Consider the following 23,848-nt stretch of genomic DNA (forward strand, 5'->3'; position numbering starts at 1 on the left):
GTTAACTATTTTCACATATTTGAAAGTTCCCCCAAATACGACAAACAGATAGATTCCGTTACTGAGTAACCCACTCAATTACGCGGTAATTTGAAGTATCCCCAAATACGCATTCGCATTAGCTGTGGGTAGAGAACAAGATAAGTTTTCTTCCAACAAAATTTGAGCTTATATTAAGAAGGCAAGTTCCGTTAACTAAACAAAATTTAGTACTATAAAAACAGTAGAAACACAGTGAAATGTTATTCTCTGAGTCTCTGGTTTAACAAATTCAGAGATCTAACAGTAACTTCCTCTCACTACAGAGGACGACACACGAAACCTCTGTCGACCATCTTCTCTACTAGTTCTTCGTGCTTCTTGATCTGACCAGCTTTCCTCAACTGCACCAAAACCAACTCATAAACTGGAGAAGTAGGTTTCAAGCATTTCTCCTCAATCATCTCTGTCAAAAACTTATAAGCTCTATTCCAATGTCCAATCCCACAAAACATTGATATCAAAGTACTATAAGTATTCACATTTGGTTCAACTTCATTCTCTTCCATTTCTTTCTTCAACTTAAGAACCATATCAGCTGATTTCGAATCTGCAAACATTCTCATTAGTACATTATAAGTCACTGTATTTGGCTTACAATTCATCTCCTTCATTTTACCAATCATTCTGTGAGCTCCATTAACATCTTTCAACTTCAAAATAGATCGAAATATCGGATTGAATGTCGATGCATTTGGACTACATTCTTTCTTCACCATTTGATTTAAAACTTTAATTGCTTCATCAAGATTACCATCTTTACAATGAGATTCTATTAAGAAATTGTAAGTAATTGTATCGGGTGGACATGATAATCTCTTCATTTGATTATAAACCTGTAAAACTTTCTCTGTTCTACCTGCTTTAGCATGAACCCTCATCAGATTATTGAATGTTATGGAATTTGGAGCACAACCCACATCAATCATCTCCGAGAAAACATCATGAGCACGAGAAATTTGCCCATTTCGACATAACCCATCGATTACTATACTATAAGTATACACATTTGGTTGAATTTGAGCTTCTTTCATTTCAGCAAACACCTTCTCTGCTTCTACTATATCACCATTTTTGCACCACCCATGAATCAAACTAGTATAAATTACAACATCTGGTTCAAATTTCTCTTTTAACAAATCGAAAAACGATTGTGCTTCAGCTGCTCTTTTTTTCTTACTCAGAATACTAATCACAACAGAAAATGCAATCTTATCAGGTTTACATCCATAATCTTCCATTCTATTAAAAGCATGAATAGCTTCAGCAGCTAATCCAGCACGAACATAACGTCTTACCAAAATCGAAAAAGTCGAAATCGAAATTTCAACTTTGTTTGTTTTCATCAAATCAATAAAATACCAAGAAAGATTGAAATGACGAAGCTTTCCTGAAAGATCAATTATTTCATGGTAAGCTTCAGGTTTGTGTTCAAAATCAGGACGGTTGACAACCCAATTGAAAAAAGTTAGGGTTTGTAAAAATGGAATGCCATGACGAACTCCACCACATTTTTCAATCACCTTACGAACGACGGCGGGAGAGATTGAATCATTAGTGGAGACTTGAGAGAAGTCGAAAATGAGATTGGGGATAGTGAAATTAGGGTTTGGAGGAGATGGGTTTGGATCAGGGTTAGGGTTTTTGCGGTGGTGGTCTTTGATAAGGGAATGAAATTTGTCTGCAAGTAGGGTTTCAGTTGGAGTAACTTTGAGGTTAGTAATAAGATCATTTCCTTTTTCTTCTTCTTCTTCATGTAAATCTAAATCTGGAGCTGAGGAGAAGTAGTGAGGTTTAGGGTTTAGCTTAGAGAGAGGAGAGAGAGAGTGTAATGAAATGGGTAATCGTAAAACCTTCGACTTCAGGAAGGCCATGGCGCCTCTTTCTCTCTCTGTTAAATTTCAACAGGAAGGTGGAAACTATTTGGGACTATTTTTAGTTATAGCGATAGTTATATATGTAGGAAGTTTAAGGAACCTAAACTATGTACATGATATAACACCATGAGGTGGCGCAATAAGAGACCTTAGGTCAAAGTTTTTAAGTTGATGTTTGATTTGATCACATAGTCCAGTAGTACATAACAAGAAAATGCTAGACCTTAAATCAAGTACGCCGATATGTTTTCCTAAGATCACATTGAGAACACGAATATAGGGTAAGTTCGGGAAAAATGCTAGAGAACAAGAAAAGCTAAAGCAGACACTAAACAGAGATCTTATGTAATTTATCGTGATGCGTGCTTATAATGATTATGATCTTTGAACTACGGAATACAACAAGCAATACAGGATTTATGTTTAAGGTTTACTTAGTTTTTCTTGTTATCTAATATTACTCTAAGTTTAATTTTGATTAATTATAAAACTTATAACTTACCTAGTGACGGATGGAGAGGTAAACGAGATTACGAGTAAAAAATAAAGTGTTGTCAATTATGATCATGAGATGAGTAATAAAAAAGTGTTTGGGTTTTCATCTATCTCTCTCCATCTCTCTCGAATTCCATCTCGTGGGATCTCTCTCTACTCTCTCCATCTCTCTCGAACTCCATCTCGTGGGATCTCTCTCTACTCGTCCCTATTTCGGCCTTGCTTTATCTCTCTCTCATATAGTTGCATCTCTTGCCCCTCCGTAGCTCTCTTCCTAGATAATTTTGTTCATCCTCTTTAGGTTTAGGATTTGTAGTTTTCCTTTCTCATTCCTCCAAGTCCCATCCTCAATCTCTGTATGTCTTTGTATCACTCGATCTCTCATATTTTTTTCGTTCTTCGTTGTCAAAGAGAAAGTCTTGCGCAGTTAGGCCCCCAATACATGTTCAATTGTTTATTTCTTTTTTTGTAGAAGTTGTACCAGGAAGGGGATTGCTTTCGTGAAAATTTAGATTCTGAATGGAATACTTCGAGCCTGCGGTGGAGGAACGTAATTTTATGGGTCCGCGAACGCGGAAACTTATAGTGCCCTTAATAACTTCCCTACTAGGTAATATGTAGTCGGGCTAGTGAATGATAAAGGCCCATCAAAATCCAGTTTAAAGTGAGAAAATAAGAGTTTAATAATGAGAAATTGAAATAGTTGAAATGGTTTTGGTACCACTTATGAATATCTGATCAATTGGAATTGAAATCGTTGAAACTTTCGTCATTTCTGGTTTTGGGTTAAACTCAATCACTGAATCGTTGACATCAAATCATTCAGACACGCACAAATAATTTCCCTTTTTCATTATTTTTATTCAAAGTCGGTTTTGGGTTCAAAATCTTAGCTCAAAAATCCAATCTTTAACTAGTCTAAATTTAATCAAAAAGTTTCAGTAAACCCATCTCTCTCTCTTCTTTCTCCCTCTAGATTTTACTCAATGGTTTCAGAATTAGTTTATGAAACCAACAGTTCTTCATTCCAATTAAATGGAAATGGAATTCCATCAAAACCCAACTCTAATCCACAATTGAATTATGAAATTTCAAGTTCATCATCAATTACCAACAAAGAAGAAGATGAAGAAAAAACAGAGTTTTCCGACGATCAATCAGATTTACTAAACGACTTTTTATCGCCCACATACACAAGTTTGACGGAGATAGAACCACCATCGTCACCGTACTGTACCAGTGCCGATGAGATTCCGATCAAGAATCCACTGGTAAAACAAGCAGCTTTATCATACTTACAACCACTTTCCAATTTATGGGAGGATGATGATGATTCAAGTTTTTTTAAATGGGTTGTTAGTAAACTATGTCCATGTAAATGTTTAGAAGATCAAATTAATGGATGTTTATTGTTCATAAAGGAGATACTTTTTCGACCCCCTCTTGGTAATCTTTTTAGAGGAACTTCAACTGGCAACTTGTTGATCACCAATGGTAAATAATTTTGAGGGTTTTATCTTTCGACTTTGTTTTCATGAATATATGGTACAGTTTTTTGGTTTTTTAATTGCTCAGAGTGAAGTTCGACTGATTTCCCGACTCTTTAAGTTGTTATCGTCAAGATGATTTGTTAATTTGATGGAGTTTGAGTATATTTTGACTAATTTACAGGTTCTGAAAATTACAAATAGTCGAGTGTGTTTCAGTATTTGTTAAATAATTTGATTTACTTTTTTGTAAATTTCAGTTGTGAGTTCAATCATTTCAAATTTCTTTTATCTACGTAATTGCGTGTTAATACTTTAATCCTAATTCGTATACCACATTTGAGAATAAACAATAATATGATTCATAGAGGTGATAAAGTTTAGATAAATAAATTACATGGAAGTAAGGTGGCAGAATTTGAAAGGAAATGGAAGTCCTATCTTTGTTTATCTCTTTCTTTTTATACTTTATTTCTTTTCCAAATATATAAGAGAAATAATCAAAGAACATCGTCATGTCCTAATCGGTTCTTTCCAAATTTATGTCTATTTTAGTCATCTCTTAAATTGGGCCAATCCAAAGGAATTTATTTGTCTCAAATTCAGAATATCTAGTAAAGGCCAATCTTTCTTGTTGCGAAGTAAACCTTCTGAAAAGTAAAATTTAAGACAAAATAATTTTGAAAAACTACATAAATTTTAAACACCGATCATATCTATATCTCGTTACAAAAACAGTGTTTGAATAGAAAAAGTGGTCCAACCACAACTCGAAGGCTGACGTGGCCTATCCATTTGGCCAACATCTTCCTTTATTTAAATGTGGTCCGGTGTGACCGCTCCACTCCTAGGGCAAACATCAGTGTGGTAAACACAACCCGCAAAAATGTTAGACGCCCTTGCATATGGGTTCTGGCACGGGCCAAAAGGTGATGTGGTCTCCCCGATTAGTAAGACTATGAAAAAAAAAACAATGTTACCAATTGAGGTCAGTCACATCACCTTTCGGCCCGTGACCGGTCTCGGGCGTTGGGGCGTTTAACACTTGTGAACAGCCCAAGTCGGCCTAACATCTTCTCTTTCTTCCTACCCTTAGACCTAGTGCAGGTACAGCCAAGTCGGCCCAGCCGTGTGGACCCTAAGACAGGAACTTAGGGGTATAGTTGTAAAACAACTAACGGTCCTCTAACAGTGAAAATCGTAGAGGAAAAGAAGAAAAAATGGCAAATGAAAATGGAGAAATTGAGAAAGCTCACAATTTCAACGAATTCAATCAGAACCAGAAATGGTGGTTTGATTATTGACCGGAAATTTCTACACGAAGGTCCAGACACGGTGGAGGAGCTATTAGATAGACACGTAGTGAAGAAGAAAGAGAAGATCTACGACGACAATGAAGAAGAACTATCGTTGCGCCGTCGTCTGACGAGCACCCGACGAGAAGTGATCAGCCTCTACAGAGATATTATTAGGGCAACTAGATTCTTCCTTTGGCCTGATTCTAGTGGAATATTGTGGAGAGATGTATTGAGAGAGAATGCTAGAAGAGAATTTGAAGAAGCTCGTTATGAAAAAGATCCTGAGGTTATAACTAGGTTAATAATTGGAGGTAGAGATGCTGTTCAATCTTCACTTGATAAGCTTGTTGAGAAACAGAAACAGCAAATTGCGCAAGATCAAATCAATCGCTATCGTCATGGATGATCAAGTGAGATAAATTTGGATTCAATTGAGGTAAACTTTGTTGTTTTCTTTTTCTCCTTCAAGATTCCTGTAGAGAAAAAGTAGATGAACTGTGATAATATCAAGAAGAATGTATTTTCTATTGGGGTCTGTGTTAAATTCGTTCTATCTTATCTTAATTCAAGAAACTAGGGTTTCATGATTTTTGCCATTGTGGTTGTTCTGTCAGAGTGAGTGAACTTTAGGTGCAAACAAAGTATAAATGTTTATCCTCAAGTTATGCTGTGAAAAGCAGCTCCTTTGGCGGTGATGCTTCGAAATGGCTCAAATTTGTAGTGTCCTACGTTTCGGATTTAGTGCCTTTATGAGTGGAGTTAATAAGCTCTAGTGTGATACTATGTTGTTTGAGAGCGACAAGAGGCGAGGTGAGGTCTCGCCTGCTCTTAGCTCGCCTGTGCTCACAATGCAGTTTGGCGAGCACGTTGAAATTCTCCATTAGCCGCTTAGTTGGGTGAGAAGGGCTGAAGAAGGAGGAGAAGTAGAAGGGTTGCATAAGAGTTGAAGTACGATATGGTTGTAACAGAAGTAGGTGTTGCACCACTTGGGGACACCAGGAAGTGTTGCACCAAGGCGAGTCGAGACCTCTCCTAACCTTGTGCCTTGTTCGTCTAGGCGACTCTTAAGCGCGCCTTTGACACATTGGTGTGCTCTAGTGTTTGGTCTTCAGATAAGTATATATAGATAACTTGATAGATATCATTTATCTGTTGACTAGTTCCTCACATATATTGCAAATCAAGTAGTAGAATTCTAAAATATGATGTGTAAATACTATGTGTCTATATAATATTAGCGCCTCACCTTTTCCCGTCCTATAATTTCTGACTTGCTCTTGAGCCTCCTATCCTACAAGAGAGGAGGTGTGGAATGTCATTATCGTTTCCTTAGATAAACATGGAGTATCATTTAAGCTTCAATCGCAAAGAATCCTAATTTTCACTTTTGATGCTTAGTTTGTATAGTTTGAATAGGGGACAAGGGGTGTCCAAACTAGTTAAATATAAAGTAGATACATCATTGATGCTAAGTTTGTTTAATCTGATAAAGAGGGATGACGAAATTAGTGGAATTCGACGTTTATAGATAAAGAACAGACATTAGAGAACTAACGGTGTCGAACTCCATAAATCTGCTTTTTATTATCACAACTAACCAGTTTAGAGGTCTTAATCAACATTATAGTCATCGTTTTAGAAAAAACCTTAGCAAGTAAACAATCGGATGACAGAAAAGAATACTAACGATAAAAAAACATCTAGATCAGAAATTCTTCAAAGGGGATATTCGGAGATCAGCTTGAAATGGTTCCAATTGTTTTAATCACAATTTGTACTTCGAGATCTTAGTATTGGTGAACCTTGTCCATTCTCATGGTTATAAATAAAGATACTCCGCAATTCTACATCATAACATAATCAGTTTCGCACTAGAATTTTTTTTCTTGCTTCTATGAAAGCAAAAATTTGTAGTTTCATCGGCTTTCGTTTTCAGGTATCCTTAAGTTGTTAATGCTAGCTCTCCATTAGGGAGTAGGATCTATACTCCTAAGTGTAAGATGACAATTTATTGCTATTTTATAAGGCATATAGTTCCATTTCCAACGATTCTGATAGAGTAGTTTTTCCTTTGCTCTGATATTTGGCGCATTGATCATCTACGTACCGCTCGAGTGGGTTGATTTGCCTTTGAGAACAAAATTCAGCTATTTGCATTGATAAGAAAATGTTTAATTCCAACAGAGATTAAATTCATAATAATAACATTCAGTACAATAAATAAGATTATCAAGACACTCTTGAAACAATTATGTACAATTCACACAGAGCAATCTGGAAATTATGATACAAAGTTTTTTTTTTCATATAGGAGCTCACATGGTGATATATTCTGGGTGATCTTCTTGCAGGTAGTAGATGAGGATGAACATCTAGAAAACCCCAAATGAAGTTGGAAGAGATTGAGGTGCTTTATAACAGAAGAAATTAGGAACATAAGAGTTATTCTTCCTGTTCTTCTTCTTCTTCAGTTCATCCATGGCTGCTGGTTGGTTCAGATAAGCATACTTACTCTTTGTCCACCTGCAAAAAACTTGCTTGTCTTAGAAATCATCAGATTGAGAAAGAACAAAGTCATAGTTTCAATGAAAAGCAATTTTACCAATCTTTTATTCCAACTCGAATCTCCTTTTCGCTGTTTTCTTCCTTGTTGTTTTTGTTGTCATCGTTCTTGCTCTCGTCGCTGTCCTCCTCTAGTGATTCTTCGAATAGTCTGTAGTCTTCTTCCTATCCACATCTCTCAGATCAGCATAAATATGATCAGTATTATATGGATAGAGAGAGAGAGAGAGAGAGAGAGAGAGAGAGAGACTAGATTTACGCGTGCGTACCTTCAGTTTACGAGCTCTGATGCGAGCAGCAGCTTTAATAGCAGCAAGAAGATGATCTTCCTCCACAATTTTCTTTCTCCTCCAGTACCCAGCTATTTCTTCTTTAGTAGCACTCCATGTTGATGTTGATCCAGATGGTCTCTTCCAGTAATAGTATCTCGACAACGTCGGTGCTGGTGGCAGAGGAGGAGGTGGTGGTGGACTCATCAGTTTCCCTTTCTGTCCAACCTTCATCTCCATCATCTGGTTCATGATCTTTGCTCTCTGTCTCTCTCTCTCTCTCTCTCTACCTGTTGGCTCTGGTTAGAGAGATAAGATTGAAGACTTTAGATACTTCTACTCCAAAGTTGTAGCTACTGATCAAACCTAACTTTCAGAGTTCAGACAGAAGCTCTCAGATCAGCTGGTTGTTCATCACTACTATCATATTTATCTGATTCAATGAATATCCCATATTCATTTTCTCTCTCTCTCTCTCTACTTGCCCTTTCTCTCTTACAAAAAGACTCTTGACATTGACATATCTACTCTACTTTCATTCAAAGATGCTTGGGATTTTAATTCGTAGAGTCTGGGGCACAACAGAATGGTTGGTGTTATCTCCTTGTCATCCTATTGGTCTTCCACTCTTCCATAAACAGAATCTAGAATGGGACACCCGCCTGTGTAAGCACTTGAATTTTTATATAATATGTAACAAAGTAAAATTGTTTTTTTTTTTGTTTATATGACGACAATTCTTCTAACGTGTACTCTACGGGTACGTATAAATTCTAATTCAGATAAGTTAGACATGTCAGAAGATTTATACAGATGTAAAACTATCATTAGTAATTTAATTCGATCATATTCACAAAAATATACTCAATCAAAATCCTTTGATTTTTTAAAGATATAATTCGAGGTTTCTTTCATTCAACTATATAATTCGAGGTTTCTCTATTATCATATTTTGTAGAGAGGCCTACAATTTTTTTTTTCTTTCTGAAGAAGGCCTACAAATTATTATCATATATATCCATACCGTCATTAGGTTATGTGGATATATAATATTGAAGAAGGCCTACAATTTTTCTTTTTTTATTACTGTGACAAACTATTATAAGATTCACATTTAAGGAAGACGCAAGGTGAATCCGTCTATATAGCTTAATTGATTGAAATAAAAATAAGGATAGATTTGTTTGGATTTTAATCAATATTTTTTTTGGCCAGCGCTTTGGGGAAAGCTAAATAGTTTCCGGGGTGTGAAATTTTAAAGGGAATATGTAAAATTTTAGAAATTTTCCGGGGAAATAAATTTTAAGGGGAAATAAAAAAAACACTCCACCTCACCTCACTCTCTCTCCACCTCACCTCTTTGTCTTCTCCGATTAGGTCGCCGGCCGGAAAATTTTCCGGCCGGCGACCATGAAAAAAAAAGTTTTTTTCACTCTCTCTTTCTAGAAACTCAGGCGAAGGGGTTTCCCTTTGCCGGAGTTTCTAGAGAGAGAGAGAGTGAATTTTTTTTTTTTTTTCATGGTAACCCGCCGGAAAATTTTCGGCCGGCGACCTAATCGGAGAAGATAAAGAGGTGAGCTGGAGAAGTATTTTGCTTTCCCCCTAAATAAAATTGTCAAACAAAATTGACCAATTTTTGACCAAGTCTTCACACTCCGAAAACTATTTAGCTTTCCCCAAAGCGTTGGCCTTTTTTTTTAAGTAATCTTGTACAGTCAAAGTAATACAGTATAACAAATTGTAATGCTATTCCTATTCAACCACTCAACAGATATCTATTAAATGTTTATGGATGAGATGAGAAGAGAAGGGTTGCAAGTTGCAACTAAGGCAACTAGTAATAACAATTTAATATTTTGACATTCAAAGAAACCTATACTTTTTTTTTTGTTGCAATAAGAAACCTATAAGTTGTGCCTAACAAATTGTTTACGATGATAAATGAATAAAACTGAAAAAAAATATTTGTGGCAAACTATTAGCCCGTAGATACTTGAATTTGTGCGAAAATATTATCATGAACGTTTCATCAAAAACTTATCTTCTGAGTAAAAAATATTCTCTTATATACAATCATCTTACAACTCCTAGTACACAAACACACAATACGTGCTAAAAAAGTTATAGATCATTTTAATAAAATGTTTTCTAAAAAGACTGTACAAATAAAGATTAGCTAAATGAGAACCTTTATATGCCAACTGCCAAGGCTTGCTATAAAATGTGAATTTACAACTTAGTTATAATTCAATTGAGCATTACTCAAATATATGAATGCATCTTCAACAAAAAGAAAGTATATGAATGCATCTTTAATGTTCAATTATCATCATTTGGAAGAGACTTGTGAATGAATCCCAAAATTAAAGTCAAAGAAATAACGACCAAACAGATGGTTAGAAGTGTGGCAGAGAAGTTTTGGCTTAGAATTTATGAACACGGATGGATGTTCTACCAGTGCACTCATTTTGCATGAATTTTTTTTTTTTTTAATATAGTTCAAGAGTCGTTACAATCACCTGAAGACATTGTATTCGTAATGAACAAATAATATGCAAATATAACAACCGAATTTAAGACATCTTGAGCCTTTATGCTATTCTAAGGGGGCTTAAAATCCATCTAATAATCTCATGCCTCAATTACATTACATGAATCTTAGGGGTAACTATTTCCCCAAAGATTTGATCAAGGATCTGATGGGCTTAAGAGGGAGTGCCAACCGGGGTGGTTGATATAAAATTTTGTGGTTGGAAGGGTCCTAAAGTAACTTTAGGAGCGCCTATAAACTTCCTGAACCCTCTTGAATGAGGAACACAGCTAATGGGCTGATGGTCCGTGAGTCAGAACAGAATAGATTGCTTTGGCGGGCCTTGGAATAAAACCATTTTTGGGAAATAGCCCTGCTTTATATATACCGGAAAAATGCATTCCAATTTTCAAACAGAGAACAGAACTAACTTATAACTAGAACCAAACACAAAACCTTTTCATCGAGGGGCGGCTTCATTTCGTCTATAAATATACCACGAGGGTTCATTCTCAGATCTTCAAGGGACTCTCTTTCGCTCGTTCTTCTTCGTCTTAGATGAAGGAACCAAGCTGAAGAAACTATCAGATGCCTTTGTATCTTGACCTAATTTATTCAAAAATCAAACACAAACCATTAAATATTTCACACCTTAAATTTTCATCTGTAACAAGTTCTGATTGAATCACTTATCTGAAACCCTAATTTTTTGTTCGTGAGATCTCAGTCAATCAGTCACCATGGATATGCGGTTTCCATTTTCACCTGCTGAGGTTGCAAAAGTTAAAAGAGTTCAGTTTGGTATCCTCAGCCCCGATGAAATCGTAACCTTCTCTCTCTCTCACTACTTTGATTCTTGTTTTCTAGGGTTTGTTTATAGTTCTTGAGTCTCTTTGTTTGGGTAATTCGTGTTTAAATGTCTTGTTTTTGGTTAATTTTTTGCAGAGGCAAATGTCGGTTGTGCAGATCGAACATGGTGAGACGACGGAAAGGGGAAAACCTAAGCCAGGGGGGTTGAGTGATCCTAAACTTGGAACTATTGATAGGAAGATGAAGTGTGAAACTTGTACTGCTAATATGGCTGAATGCCCTGGTCATTTTGGGCATCTTGAGCTCGCTAAACCCATGTATCATATTGGGTTTATGAAGGTTGTCCTTAGTATAATGCGTTGTGTCTGCTTCAATTGCTCCAAAATCCTCGCAGATGAGGTAAGTCAGAATGACTTCCTTTCTATTTGTTGTACTTTTTATTTGTAATGAGTAATGCCTAGAGGGGTTGATAAGATAAGCTCTTTTTTTGAACTATATAATTAGTTTAGGTGTATGAGTTTTGGTTTCTGAAGTTGACAGTTTAGTCATTTTTGAAGGAAACATTAAGGAACTATATTTAGGTGTCCTTTGGCAACACTAAAATAAGTTATTTTTTTTGCTTATTTAAGTAGAAAAGTTAAAAATTTAGTTTGGTATGCAAAAATTATCGACTTCATTTAAGTTAAAATTTGACTTTCTTTTAAAGTAAAATTTTTTAGCTTTTGACTTCAAAGTAAAGTAACTATTTTTGAGACATGCATGAATTTTAGAGGATTTTTTTTTGTATCTCCGCTCCACTACCACAACTAAACTTCTATCATACCTTTCTACCCCTACCACCGTCACCACAACAAGCATTGCACCTCCCCCACTACCCTACCTCAACTACCACCGCCACACCTTAACCACCACCTTCGTAGCACCACCACTATACACCACCACACCTCGACAACAACCACCTCGTATTTCCACCACCACCACCACCACCGTACCTTCACCGCCACCACCATACTTTCACCACCACCACCACCACCGTACCTTCACCGTACCTTCACCGCCACCGTCGTACCTCCATCATTACCACCTACATATCTTATCCACCACCTTTACCACCATCACCATACCACCACCACCATAACTCCGTCACTATCACTCACGTACCTTATCTACCACCACTATATCCCAACCACCACCGTATTTCCACCATCACCACCACCGTACTTCCACCGTCACCATACTTCCACCACCATCATACCTCCACCACCACCCTTGGCTCCACCACAAGCACCACCGCTGCCACCATTATACCTTATCCACCACCGCCATCGTATCCCAACCACCACCGCCATCGTATCCCAACCACCACCGTATTTCCACAATCACCACCACCGTACTTCCACCACCTGCATACTTCCACCACCATCGCCACCATCATACCTCCACCACCACCCATACTCCACACAACCACTACCGCTGCTACCATCATACCTCTACCACCATCAAACCTTAACCACCACCACACCCCATAATCATACCCTCATGGCAGCACCACTACCACCAATATCACCACTAATTCTTCGTATACGAGAGTAATCGTGGAATAAATTCAACTAAAATCTCTATGAGAAAGAAAAATAAAATTTTCAAAAGTAAATTGAGTTACCAAACTAAGTTTTTGACTTTTTTACTTATAAGTAACATTTTTGCCAAATATGCTTTTGAAACTTTTTTACTTTTTTAAAGCAAAAGAACTTCTACTACAAGCAAAAGTACTTCTACTTTTGGTTGCCAAACAACACCTTAGTTTCCTTGATGAGCCCCATTTCGTAAACTAAATAATAATCTGCGGCACTAATACTAAGAAAATCTCCTACCCGTATGCTCGGCTCTGGCTATACTTTTCCACCTCGGGCAGTGAGAGGCCACCGCTTGTGTATTGTTCGTATGCCTAGAGCATTTTTGCAGATGGGTGACTGTTTCAGTTTTTTCTGCTTTTTATTTTACTTAAGTGGCATGTCACATCTGTTAGCTTCAAAGATGGAGTGAAAGGCAAATGCTATTTAGTAGTTCCATAATAAGTATAACCATTTCTATTAAATATTTTTACTTTTGAGTCCTGTGTCTTCAGTTGGATTATTGGAAATTCTAACATGTTTTGTCTTTAATTTGTTATGTAGGATGACCACAAATTCAAGCAATCTCAAAAAATTAAAAATCCAAAGCACAGATTAAAAAAAGTTTTGGAAGCTTGTAAGAATAAAGCCAGGTGTGATGGTGGTGATGAAATTGAGGTCCAAGACCAAGATTTGGATGAACCAGTAAAGAAAAGTCGAGGGGGTTGTGGTGCCCAACAACCAAAGATCACCATTGAAGGTATGAAAATGATTGCGGAATACAAAGCTCAACGGAAGAAAAGTGACGATCCTGAACAGCTTCCTGAACCTGTTGAAAGAAAACAACAGCTTTCTGCGGAAAGAGTATGTCATTTACAAATGCTTTGTCATCCTTTTTGTAGTGTTTCTGGGTTTATTTATCTGGCGAAGTTCTGATTACGTTTCACCTCTTTCAGGTTTTGAGTGTCCTCAAGCGGATTAGTGATGAAGACTGTATCCTGTTGGGCCTGGACCCTAACTTTGCACGCCCAGATTGGATGATCCTGCAAGTCCTTCCGATCCCTCCTCCTCCTGTTAGACCCTCTGTTATGATGGATACATCTGCTAGGAGTGAGGCAAGCTTCTTCTCTCTTTTCTTAACATCTATTATTTGGTTCGGAATACCTGTGAAAAGAAATGAAAGCTTTATTTACTGATCAAGGCAACCCACCGGCAAAAATCTCTTGCCATTCTATAAATTACTTCATTGCCTTCTAAAAGAGAAAGTTAATAACTTCGTTGGTTACTGAATACGTAATTTTGTGTTTATTTCTGTTCACGATGTTCTTCTTTCTTCTTGTAGGATGATCTGACTCATCAGTTGGCGATGATCATTAGACACAATGAGAATCTGAGGAGACAGGAGAGGAATGGAGCTCCTGCACACATTATATCAGAGTTCGCTCAGTTGCTTCAATTCCACATAGCAACTTATTTTGACAATGAGCTGCCTGGTCAGCCAAGGGTATGGATGGGTGATTAAGCATATGAATTGATGCAGTGCATGTATCTACGATTTTTCTGAGGTTAACTTCTGTCTTTGTTGATCAGGCAACGCAGCGTTCTGGTCGACCGATCAAATCTATTTGCAGTAGGCTTAAGGCTAAGGAAGGTCGAATTAGGGGTAACTTAATGGGAAAGCGTGTCGACTTTTCAGCTCGAACCGTCATTACACCAGACCCAACAATTAACATTGATGAACTGGGAGTTCCATGGAGTATTGCTTTGAATTTAACATACCCAGAAACTGTCACCCCATATAACATTGAGAGGTAATGTTTATGGTTTTTTCAGTCATATATATATATATATATATAGTTTCTCTAAAGCGATCCGCATCATTTTCCAGGCTGAAGGAACTTGTTGAATATGGACCTCATCCCCCATATGGTAAAACTGGGGCGAAGTACATCATAAGGGAAGATGGCCAGAGGCTTGATCTTCGGTACTTGAAGAAAAGTAGTGATCATCATCTAGAGCTTGGATATAAAGTTAGTTTTTCTCGTCTTGTTAGATCTATCGCGAGTCCTGGTTCTTTCGTTATGTCTGAAAGTTGTTCCTTACTTGTTGCAGGTAGAACGGCACTTGAACGATGGGGACTTTGTTCTTTTCAACCGTCAGCCTAGTCTGCATAAAATGTCTATTATGGGGCACAGAATCAAGATCATGCCGTATTCAACTTTCCGCCTGAACTTGTCTGTCACATCTCCATATAATGCTGATTTTGATGGAGATGAAATGAACATGCACGTTCCTCAGTCATTTGAGACCAGAGCTGAAGTTCTGGAGCTCATGATGGTACCAAAGTGCATTGTATCACCTCAATCAAATAGGCCTGTGATGGGTATTGTGCAGGACACACTATTAGGTTGCCGTAAAATCACCAAAAGAGATACCTTTATTGAGAAGGTGACCTATAGAACGCTCTGTTTATGATCTACTATATTATATCACTATTATGACCTTCAAAAAACTAAACCATCTTTCTTTTATCTGTAGGATGTCTTCATGAACACTCTGATGTGGTGGGAGGATTTTGATGGCAAAATACCTGCACCGGCTATTTTGAAGCCTAGACCTCTCTGGACTGGAAAACAAGTTTTCAATCTTATTATTCCAAAGCAGATTAATCTCATGAGAACCTCGGCTTGGCACTCAGAGTCCGAAACTGGTTTTATAACTCCAGGAGATACCCAGGTTAGGATTGAGAAAGGGGAGCTCCTCACAGGTACTCTGTGTAAGAAGGCCCTTGGGACATCTACTGGAAGTCTTATCCACGTAATCTGGTATGATGAAATGTGAATTTTTCAAATTTCTGCAGTTGAATGCTATTCGTCGTATTGTTTCTTATATGGATGTCTATGTGCAGGGAAGAAGTTGGTCCTGATGCGGCTCGAAAGTTTTTAGGTCACACTCAGTGGCTTGTTAACTACTGGCTTTTACAGAATGGTTTTAGTATTGGTATTGGGGACACCATTGCCGACGCTTCGACCATGGAAAAAATCAATGAAACAATTTCGAAAGCAAAGAATGAAGTGAAAGACCTTATTAAGGCTGCCCAAGATAAGGAGTTGGAAGCTGAACCTGGGCGAAGTATGATGGAATCGTTTGAAAATAGAGTAAATCAGGTGCTGAACAAAGCTCGTGATGATGCTGGAAGTAGTGCCCAGAAGAGCTTGTCCGAGAGTAACAATCTCAAGGCTATGGTGACAGCAGGATCAAAGGGAAGTTTCATTAACATCTCACAGATGACTGCTTGTGTGGGACAGCAAAATGTTGAGGGCAAACGGATTCCTTATGGTTTTAAGGATCGGACATTACCTCACTTCACTAAAGATGATTATGGGCCTGAAAGTCGTGGCTTTGTGGAGAACTCATATTTGCGTGGGCTGACTCCTCAAGAATTCTTCTTTCATGCTATGGGAGGTAGGGAAGGTCTTATAGATACTGCTGTGAAAACTTCTGAGACTGGGTATATTCAGAGGCGACTTGTAAAGGCTATGGAGGATATTATGGTCAAATACGATGGGACCGTCCGGAACTCTTTAGGAGATGTAATTCAATTTCTTTACGGAGAAGATGGGATGGATGCCGTTTGGATTGAATCACAGAAGCTGGATTCCCTGAAAATGAAAAAGTCGGAGTTTGATAAGGTTTTCAGGTATGAGATTGAGAATGAAAACTGGAATCCAAGTTACATGTTGCCAGAACATGTTGAGGATCTGAAAACTATCAGAGAATTCCGCAATGTGTTTGATGCAGAGGTTAAGAAGCTTGAAGCTGATCGATACCAGCTTGGAACAGAGATTACTACAACAGGTGATAATTCTTGGCCCATGCCTGTGAACTTAAAGAGGCTTATCTGGAATGCACAGAAGACCTTTAAAGTTGACTTGAGAAGGCCATCTGATATGCACCCAATGGAAATCGTGGAAGCTATTGATAAACTTCAGGAGAAGCTGAAAGTTGTTCCTGGTGACGATTTGATGAGCATAGAGGCTCAGAAAAATGCGACCTTGTTCTTTAACATATTGCTACGTAGTACTTTTGCTAGCAAGAGGGTTCTGAAAGAATATCGACTAACACGTGAAGCATTTGAGTGGGTTATTGGTGAGGTAGAATCGCGCTTCTTGCAGTCACTTGTTGCACCTGGAGAGATGATTGGGTGTGTTGCTGCTCAATCAATCGGTGAGCCTGCTACTCAGATGACTCTGAACACCTTTCACTATGCTGGTGTGAGTGCTAAGAATGTCACTCTCGGGGTTCCCAGGTTGAGAGAAATTATTAATGTGGCCAAGAAAATTAAAACGCCTTCACTGTCTGTCTACTTGAAGCCTGAAGTCAACAAGACAAAGGAGAAAGCTAAGAATGTCCAGTGTGCACTAGAATACACTACCTTGCGGAGTGTAACACAGGCTACTGAGGTGTGGTATGATCCGGATCCCATGAGCACCATTATTGAAGAGGATGTTGATTTTGTTAAATCCTACTATGAAATGCCAGATGAAGAGGTAGCTCCTGACAAAATTTCGCCTTGGCTTCTTCGTATAGAGTTAAATCGCGAGATGATGGTGGATAAGAAATTAAGCATGGCCGATATCGCAGAGAAGATTAATCTCGAGTTTGACGATGATTTGACCTGTATATTTAATGATGACAATGCTGAAAAATTGATTCTTCGTATCCGTATCATGAATGATGAGGCTCCTAAGGGAGAGATGGATGATGAGTCCGCAGAAGATGATGTCTTCCTTAAGAAGATCGAAAGCAACATGTTGACAGAAATGGCTCTTCGAGGTATTCCAGATATCAACAAAGTGTTTATCAAGTCCGGGAAAGTAAACAAGTTTGATGAGAATGACGGATTTAAGCCAGAAAATGAGTGGATGCTTGATACTGAAGGTGTTAATCTGTTAGCTGTTATGTGCCACGAGGATGTTGATGCCACGAGGACCACTAGTAACCATTTGATTGAAGTGATAGAGGTAATTGGAATTGAAGCTGTTCGTAGATCCTTGCTGGATGAGTTGCGAGTGGTTATTTCTTTTGATGGATCTTATGTGAATTATAGGCACTTGGCTATTCTATGTGACACCATGACTTATAGGGGTCACTTGATGGCAATCACTCGTCATGGTATCAACCGAAATGATACTGGGCCAATGATGAGATGCTCATTTGAGGAAACAGTGGATATTCTTTTGGATGCAGCTGTTTATGCTGAAACAGATTATCTCAGGGGGGTGACTGAAAATATAATGCTTGGTCAGCTTGCTCCAATCGGGACTGGAGATTGTTCCTTGTATCTGAATGATCAAATGCTGCAGCAAGCCATTGAGCTCCAACTCCCTAGTTATATGGAAGGTTTGGATTTTGGTATGACACCTTCTCGATCGCCAATTACCCCGTATCATGAGGGAATGATGTCACCAAATTATTTGTTGAGCCCGAATGTTCGTGCATCGCCAATATCCGATGCTCAGTTTTCTCCGTATGTTGGTGGGATGGCCTTTTCTCCTACATCATCCCCTGGCTACAGTCCCTCTTCTCCTGGCTACAGTCCCTCGTCTCCCGGATACAGTCCTACATCCCCAGGTTACAGTCCCACCTCTCCAGGATACAGTCCCACCTCACCTGGTTATAGTCCCACATCTCCAACTTACAGTCCTAGCTCTCCTGGTTATAGTCCAACCAGTCCAGCCTATTCTCCTACTAGTCCGTCTTACTCCCCCACATCACCCAGCTATAGCCCTACATCTCCCAGTTACAGTCCTACCTCCCCAAGCTATAGTCCCACATCTCCAAGTTACAGCCCAACTTCTCCCAGCTATAGCCCTACTTCTCCTGTGTATAGTCCGACTTCTCCGGCTTATAGTCCCACTTCTCCAGCATATAGTCCCACCTCACCTTCCTACAGCCCGACATCACCCTCATATAGCCCCACCTCTCCATCCTATAGCCCTACCTCACCCTCATACAGTCCCACTTCTCCTTCATACAGTCCTACCTCTCCATCATACAGCCCCACCTCTCCTGCCTATAGCCCAACTTCTCCTGGTTATAGCCCAACATCTCCAAGCTACAGCCCGACCTCTCCAAGCTACAGCCCGACATCTCCTAGTTATCACCCTTCTTCGGCAAAATATAGTCCTTCTTTGGCATACTCCCCAAGCAGTCCTAGAATATCGCCGTCGAGTCCATACAGTCAATCATCTCCTAATTACAGGTGAGTAACAATTTTTTTACTTGTATATATATATATGAATCTATGTTTAGTTAGACATTGACAGGACTTGAAGTTGTTGTATCCTGGTACAAATGCTTAAAACTCGTGTCTGTTACTCTTTTGCAGCCCAACATCACCATCATATTCACCAACATCACCGTCCTATTCCCCTCCAAGCCCAACATACAGTCCAAGCAGGTAAATATTACATCTTATTGTGACTGACTATCTCAAACGTATTCGGTATGTCAAGAAGTTTTGAAAAGTAATATTTTATTCATTGGAGATGTCCTGATGACATCTTCGAGACCTGAGGCTTGAAGTACCCACAGTTGTAATCAGGTTGACTAAATTGATTTTTCATGTCTGGATTAATACTGATTACCCTTTTCATTTTTTGTTTTGTTTATGCAGCCCATTCAATTCTGGTGCAAGTCCAGATTATAGCCCCAGTTCTCCGCAGTTCAGGTACCTACTTGACCAATAAACTTATAATTGAAAAGCCGTTCATATAATCCATCGATTCTCACGAGCCTCGATTTGTTCTTTCTTTGGTATCCAGTCCTAGCGCAGGATATTCACCAACTGCACCAGGCTACTCGCCATCATCGACCAGCCAGTTTACACCAGACACTAGGAAAAAGGATGACGGCAGCACTCGTTGAATCAGATATTAATGTTCTTGTAAACCAACGATCTTCAGAGAAATTACGAAATTTTTTCTCCTTGGGTTCTCTTTTAGATGGGCAAACTATCTATTTGTTTACTTCCTTTAGTATGAACATGTAAACAACAAAGTTCTCTCTTCTTCATAATAAGGATTTGATGACAAGGGAGAGATGGTAAGTGTAGTAAATGTTGGTTGATTAAGAAACTCACTCTTGATGATGTAGATGTATTATGACACTTATATTTAGGTTTATATGGGTATGTCTGAATTACGTTTGATCAGACTCTGATTTTTTTTTAGTCAAGCTCTTTCTCTTGGTAAAATCTGTTTTAATTATTGGGTAAAGTTGGAATTTAGTTCATTGATGAATGAATGTGCAGTTGGATCGTACTTGATAACCTTGTCAAGTTCTCCTTACATATTTAAGGAAATATTCTCTTTTTATTGTCGCCTCTATTCTTCTTAACAACGACGGGAGAACAAAGTATCTATTCTTTCCAAAACAATTATAGATTGTTTCAATCAATCAACTTAACCTAATGAGAAAAAACATGGCGAGGACGGGTAGGGAGACATAAGAAATGGAGCCATGAGTTTTATATATAACAAAATCAGAATGGTGTAAAAGAGCCATGGACAATGAGACATATGAGCAGTTACAAGAGTTAAAATCTCCATAAAATCTGCACATGTTCATGTCCTTTGTCTCTCCTCCTCTTCTCCAACATATAATGCATGGGTACGATTTTTAGGTTGAGAAAGAAACCCTTTTCCCTTCTTGTCTCCTCATCTCTTTATACAAATTAGGTGTTTGTTAATCTGAGTCAGGCCACCTATTTATATCCTAAGCATGAAGGAAGCAAAAACGAAACACCCCTTTTAACATCAAGTACTGCTCATGAAGTTTTATGAAATTCTTAGTTGTATGTGTGTTTCTTTCATATACAAGCGAAGACCATGTACTATTGCGTCGTTTTTGTTTTAAAAGTTGACTGATTAGCTTAACATATATTAATAAATAGAAGATATTGGATTGAATGTCATCCGCCTTATGTCCTATTACGTGTACGTATGGTCTAATAGTCTGCCATGTTTGAATTTGTCTTATCCTTACCCTAATTTATAAGTATAATATTGAAAAAGCAAAATTCAAGTCATTGAATTGAGATGAAAATTAACATCTAAACCAAACTCTTCACAATATTTAAATTCTCTCATCAAGCACACATTTGTTTGCTTAGTCTTCCTTTTGACCACCTCCTCCCTTTCCCCTCTCCTTTTCTCTCCTCTTTCTCTCATATAATCTTATCTTATTAACAAGGAAAGAACAAGAAGAAGAATTCATCAAGCAAATTATGGAGAAACCAACAAAAACAAGAAGTAAGATCTTCTCATTTCTACCAAAAACAGCTACTGTTTCATTTCAAAATCCTCCATTTAGTCCAGGTAGAGAAACTCACAAACTTAAAACTAATACTAGAAAAGGATTTTCAGGTCCTATGATATCAATAATTCCAGCAAGATCGAAATCGAAAAATGGGAACTTTGATTCTTCTGAAGAACCCAAATCACCAAAAGTTTCTTGTATGGGTCAAATTAAGCAAAAGAAGAAAGTTTGTATTCTTCAATCAAAACCACCCAAGAAGGATAAAAATAATAATAAAGTACTTAGACCTTCATCTTCTTCTATTGGTGTTGCAGAAGAAGATAGGAAATTCAATAGTTTATGGAGTTTCAAGAAGAAGAAAAAGAAGAATATAATAACTCAATATGAATCTGATGAAAACATAGTACCAACATTAAATCAAATGAAGAGATTTCAAAGTGGTCGAAATACGTTAGCGAATTTTGATTGGACTAGTGCTCATATTGATGATCATGGGGAGAAAGATAAAGATGAAGATGAAGATGAGGTTATTATTGCTCATTCAGCACCATTGATGATGGGTGGAGGAAGAATAGCTTTAGAACCAAGGAAAGAAGTTAATCTATGGAAGAGAAGAACCATGGCTCCACCTATACCTCTTCAAATCAATAACTCAACCACATAAAGTAAATTTGTTATTACTCTTATTTCTTTTAATTAGACCTCCTAATTCCATTATAATTCATATGAGTTTTGTAATTATAAATGTTTGAGTTCTATATTATTAAATCATTAGAGTATTTAAGTGTTCATATTTGCACAAGAATTTCTATTGCTTGCTTTAAGATGAAGCTTTTGAAAAGTTAGTCCATCAATCCAACTAACCCAACTTGAATTTTCAAACTTTTTAGCTTTAGAGAATTATTGTTTGTTTTCTCCCTAATGGGTAATTTCAAGTAGGGAATTTTATGCACAGACTGTTTTTGCTAGCACAGACACCACCCAAACCATTTTCACTATTCACACACATACCATCTTCTTCCCTATATTTGGTTAGAAATTTCAAACTTTGTTGGAAAATCGCGTCTCTGGCTCTCTTTCGACCAAGGAGATGACCCATTTCTGCCAGAACCCAAACGAAAGAAACCCTTCATCCTGATCTGGGAATGGGATAGCCCCAAATTCTTACATAGTAAATTTTTGTCTATATAGATGTGGGGGTATTCCCCTGGACCAAGACGAAGGGCTTCAAAAAAGAGACCCCTTTCATTAGCCAGGATAGAGAGAGATTTGACAGTGGTGGTTGACGTATGTGTGCAAATAGATTTTAACTTAGTCTTAGTCAATTGACCGAGTCAAGGACAAACATGTGTGCTTAAAATGTTCTTCTTAATAATGGATTGTTAGAGCATCTCCAATTCAACACTCAACTAGAAAAAATCAAATTGTTGAGTTTTCTTTTGATTATCTTAACATTTATTGTTGTATCTCAATTGACTCACATCATCATTTCATGTATTAAAATAAAAGGCAAGAGTAAATTTAAAGTAAATATTAAGGTTTTTGAGTGTTGCATTGGAGAAGTATTTTGAATTGAGGTTCTCTTTTCTAGATGTCAATATTGAGATTCTCAATTCAAAAGACATCTCCACTGCCACACTCTAAAAATTTAAAAGTAATTTAGGTGTCATTTCCTAAATGGTTAGATTTGCTTTTAATATTGAGTAGTCAATTAAGATCCTCAAAAGAAATCTCAAATATTAAGTTTCTTCTGAAGATATCTCAACATTAAATGATGTCACATGATTTTGAGATCCAAATTGAGTGTTGCATTGGAGAGAGTTTTTTCCTCAAAAAATCCTAGGTGGCACTTTGAGTTTTTCAATTTGAGTGTTGCATTAGAGATGTTATTAGACAAATAGGTATTTGTTTGGGTGCTCGAGATGTTGAAAAATGTTTTTTTGGTTATTTTCTTAATGATGAATATCAAAGATCAAATGACGAATTTTTCTTGTGTAATTGATGAAAACTAAGTCTGTAGAAAACTCAAAAACCACTATGACACTCAAGTCAGTAGGATGGTTTTTACAGTTTAAAGAAATGAATTCAAAAGTCAGAGTTAGAAACTGGACATTCTCTCCCTTTTCAAAGTGAACTTGATATGCTTATATAAGTTTGGTAGATATGTTGTGTTGCACATCTGAGATGATGGGGTGGTAAGACACTAGTTTTTATGATAGCCACGTGTCGATAGTCGTTAAGAGGATAATATCTGATGATGACGTATCTTCTGACACTGACAGATCCTCTCACAGATAGTAGTTTGTGTATAAAAAAAGAGATTTTTTGGGGCTCTTTTCCTTCCTGGTCACATGCTTTGCTCGTAATCTTGTTGGAGCTCGGGTAGATTGAGCTTATTTGGTTGGTCTCTCCGCCCAAACCTCAAGCCATGTCAGGGCTTAGGGTGGGTTGGGTCTACTTTCCCGTGCCTCAAGGCAGTACGAGGCTAAAGGTGCATAATTAATTTCCGCATACCTCTCTTACTATTCCGAGATCTGAACCAAAAC

General features: G+C 37.8%; 5 protein-coding genes across 5 annotated transcripts; 3 read left to right on the forward strand and 2 right to left on the reverse strand.

The window, feature by feature from the left end:
- Nucleotides 1-145: 145 nt before the first annotated feature.
- Nucleotides 146-1,992, reverse strand: LOC147533772 (pentatricopeptide repeat-containing protein At1g20300, mitochondrial-like). Its single transcript, XM_086650849.1, has one exon. It carries the CDS (start codon nucleotides 1,911-1,913, stop codon nucleotides 300-302), a length of 1,614 nt encoding a protein of 537 aa, XP_086506975.1. The 5' UTR covers nucleotides 1,914-1,992; the 3' UTR covers nucleotides 146-299.
- A 3,091-nt stretch (nucleotides 1,993-5,083) lies between these two features.
- On the forward strand, nucleotides 5,084-8,886 carry LOC147533773 (uncharacterized). Its single transcript, XM_086647530.1, has one exon. It carries the CDS (start codon nucleotides 5,126-5,128, stop codon nucleotides 5,600-5,602), a length of 477 nt encoding a protein of 158 aa, XP_086503656.1. The 5' UTR covers nucleotides 5,084-5,125; the 3' UTR covers nucleotides 5,603-8,886.
- On the reverse strand, nucleotides 7,367-8,558 carry LOC147533774 (uncharacterized). The gene is made up of 3 exons (XM_086647529.1): nucleotides 8,028-8,558; nucleotides 7,799-7,923; nucleotides 7,367-7,719 (listed from the first exon to the last, which is right to left on the reverse strand). Exons 1-3 carry the CDS (start codon nucleotides 8,277-8,279, stop codon nucleotides 7,569-7,571), a joined length of 528 nt encoding a protein of 175 aa, XP_086503655.1. The 5' UTR covers nucleotides 8,280-8,558; the 3' UTR covers nucleotides 7,367-7,568.
- Nucleotides 8,887-10,968: 2,082 nt separating the features above from the next.
- LOC147533775 (DNA-directed RNA polymerase II subunit RPB1-like) lies at nucleotides 10,969-20,196 on the forward strand. Its single transcript, XM_086650725.1, has 13 exons — nucleotides 10,969-11,381; nucleotides 11,503-11,766; nucleotides 13,545-13,844; nucleotides 13,937-14,095; nucleotides 14,323-14,484; nucleotides 14,571-14,791; nucleotides 14,869-15,010; nucleotides 15,093-15,428; nucleotides 15,519-15,805; nucleotides 15,889-19,245; nucleotides 19,372-19,443; nucleotides 19,660-19,713; nucleotides 19,808-20,196. The coding sequence occupies exons 1-13, from the start codon at nucleotides 11,298-11,300 to the stop codon at nucleotides 19,908-19,910; spliced, it is 5,541 nt and encodes a 1,846-aa protein (XP_086506851.1). The 5' UTR covers nucleotides 10,969-11,297; the 3' UTR covers nucleotides 19,911-20,196.
- An 865-nt stretch (nucleotides 20,197-21,061) lies between these two features.
- LOC147533776 (uncharacterized protein At1g76070-like) lies at nucleotides 21,062-22,093 on the forward strand. Its single transcript, XM_086649066.1, has 2 exons — nucleotides 21,062-21,295; nucleotides 21,410-22,093. Exons 1-2 carry the CDS (start codon nucleotides 21,271-21,273, stop codon nucleotides 21,964-21,966), a joined length of 582 nt encoding a protein of 193 aa, XP_086505192.1. The 5' UTR covers nucleotides 21,062-21,270; the 3' UTR covers nucleotides 21,967-22,093.
- The last annotated feature ends 1,755 nt before the right edge of the window (nucleotides 22,094-23,848 follow it).

Source organism: Eschscholzia californica, unplaced genomic scaffold, assembly GCF_041429995.1.
Source record: "Eschscholzia californica isolate CP2 unplaced genomic scaffold, dmEscCali1.0.p SCAF_6, whole genome shotgun sequence".
Classification (NCBI taxonomy): domain Eukaryota; kingdom Viridiplantae; phylum Streptophyta; class Magnoliopsida; order Ranunculales; family Papaveraceae; genus Eschscholzia; species Eschscholzia californica.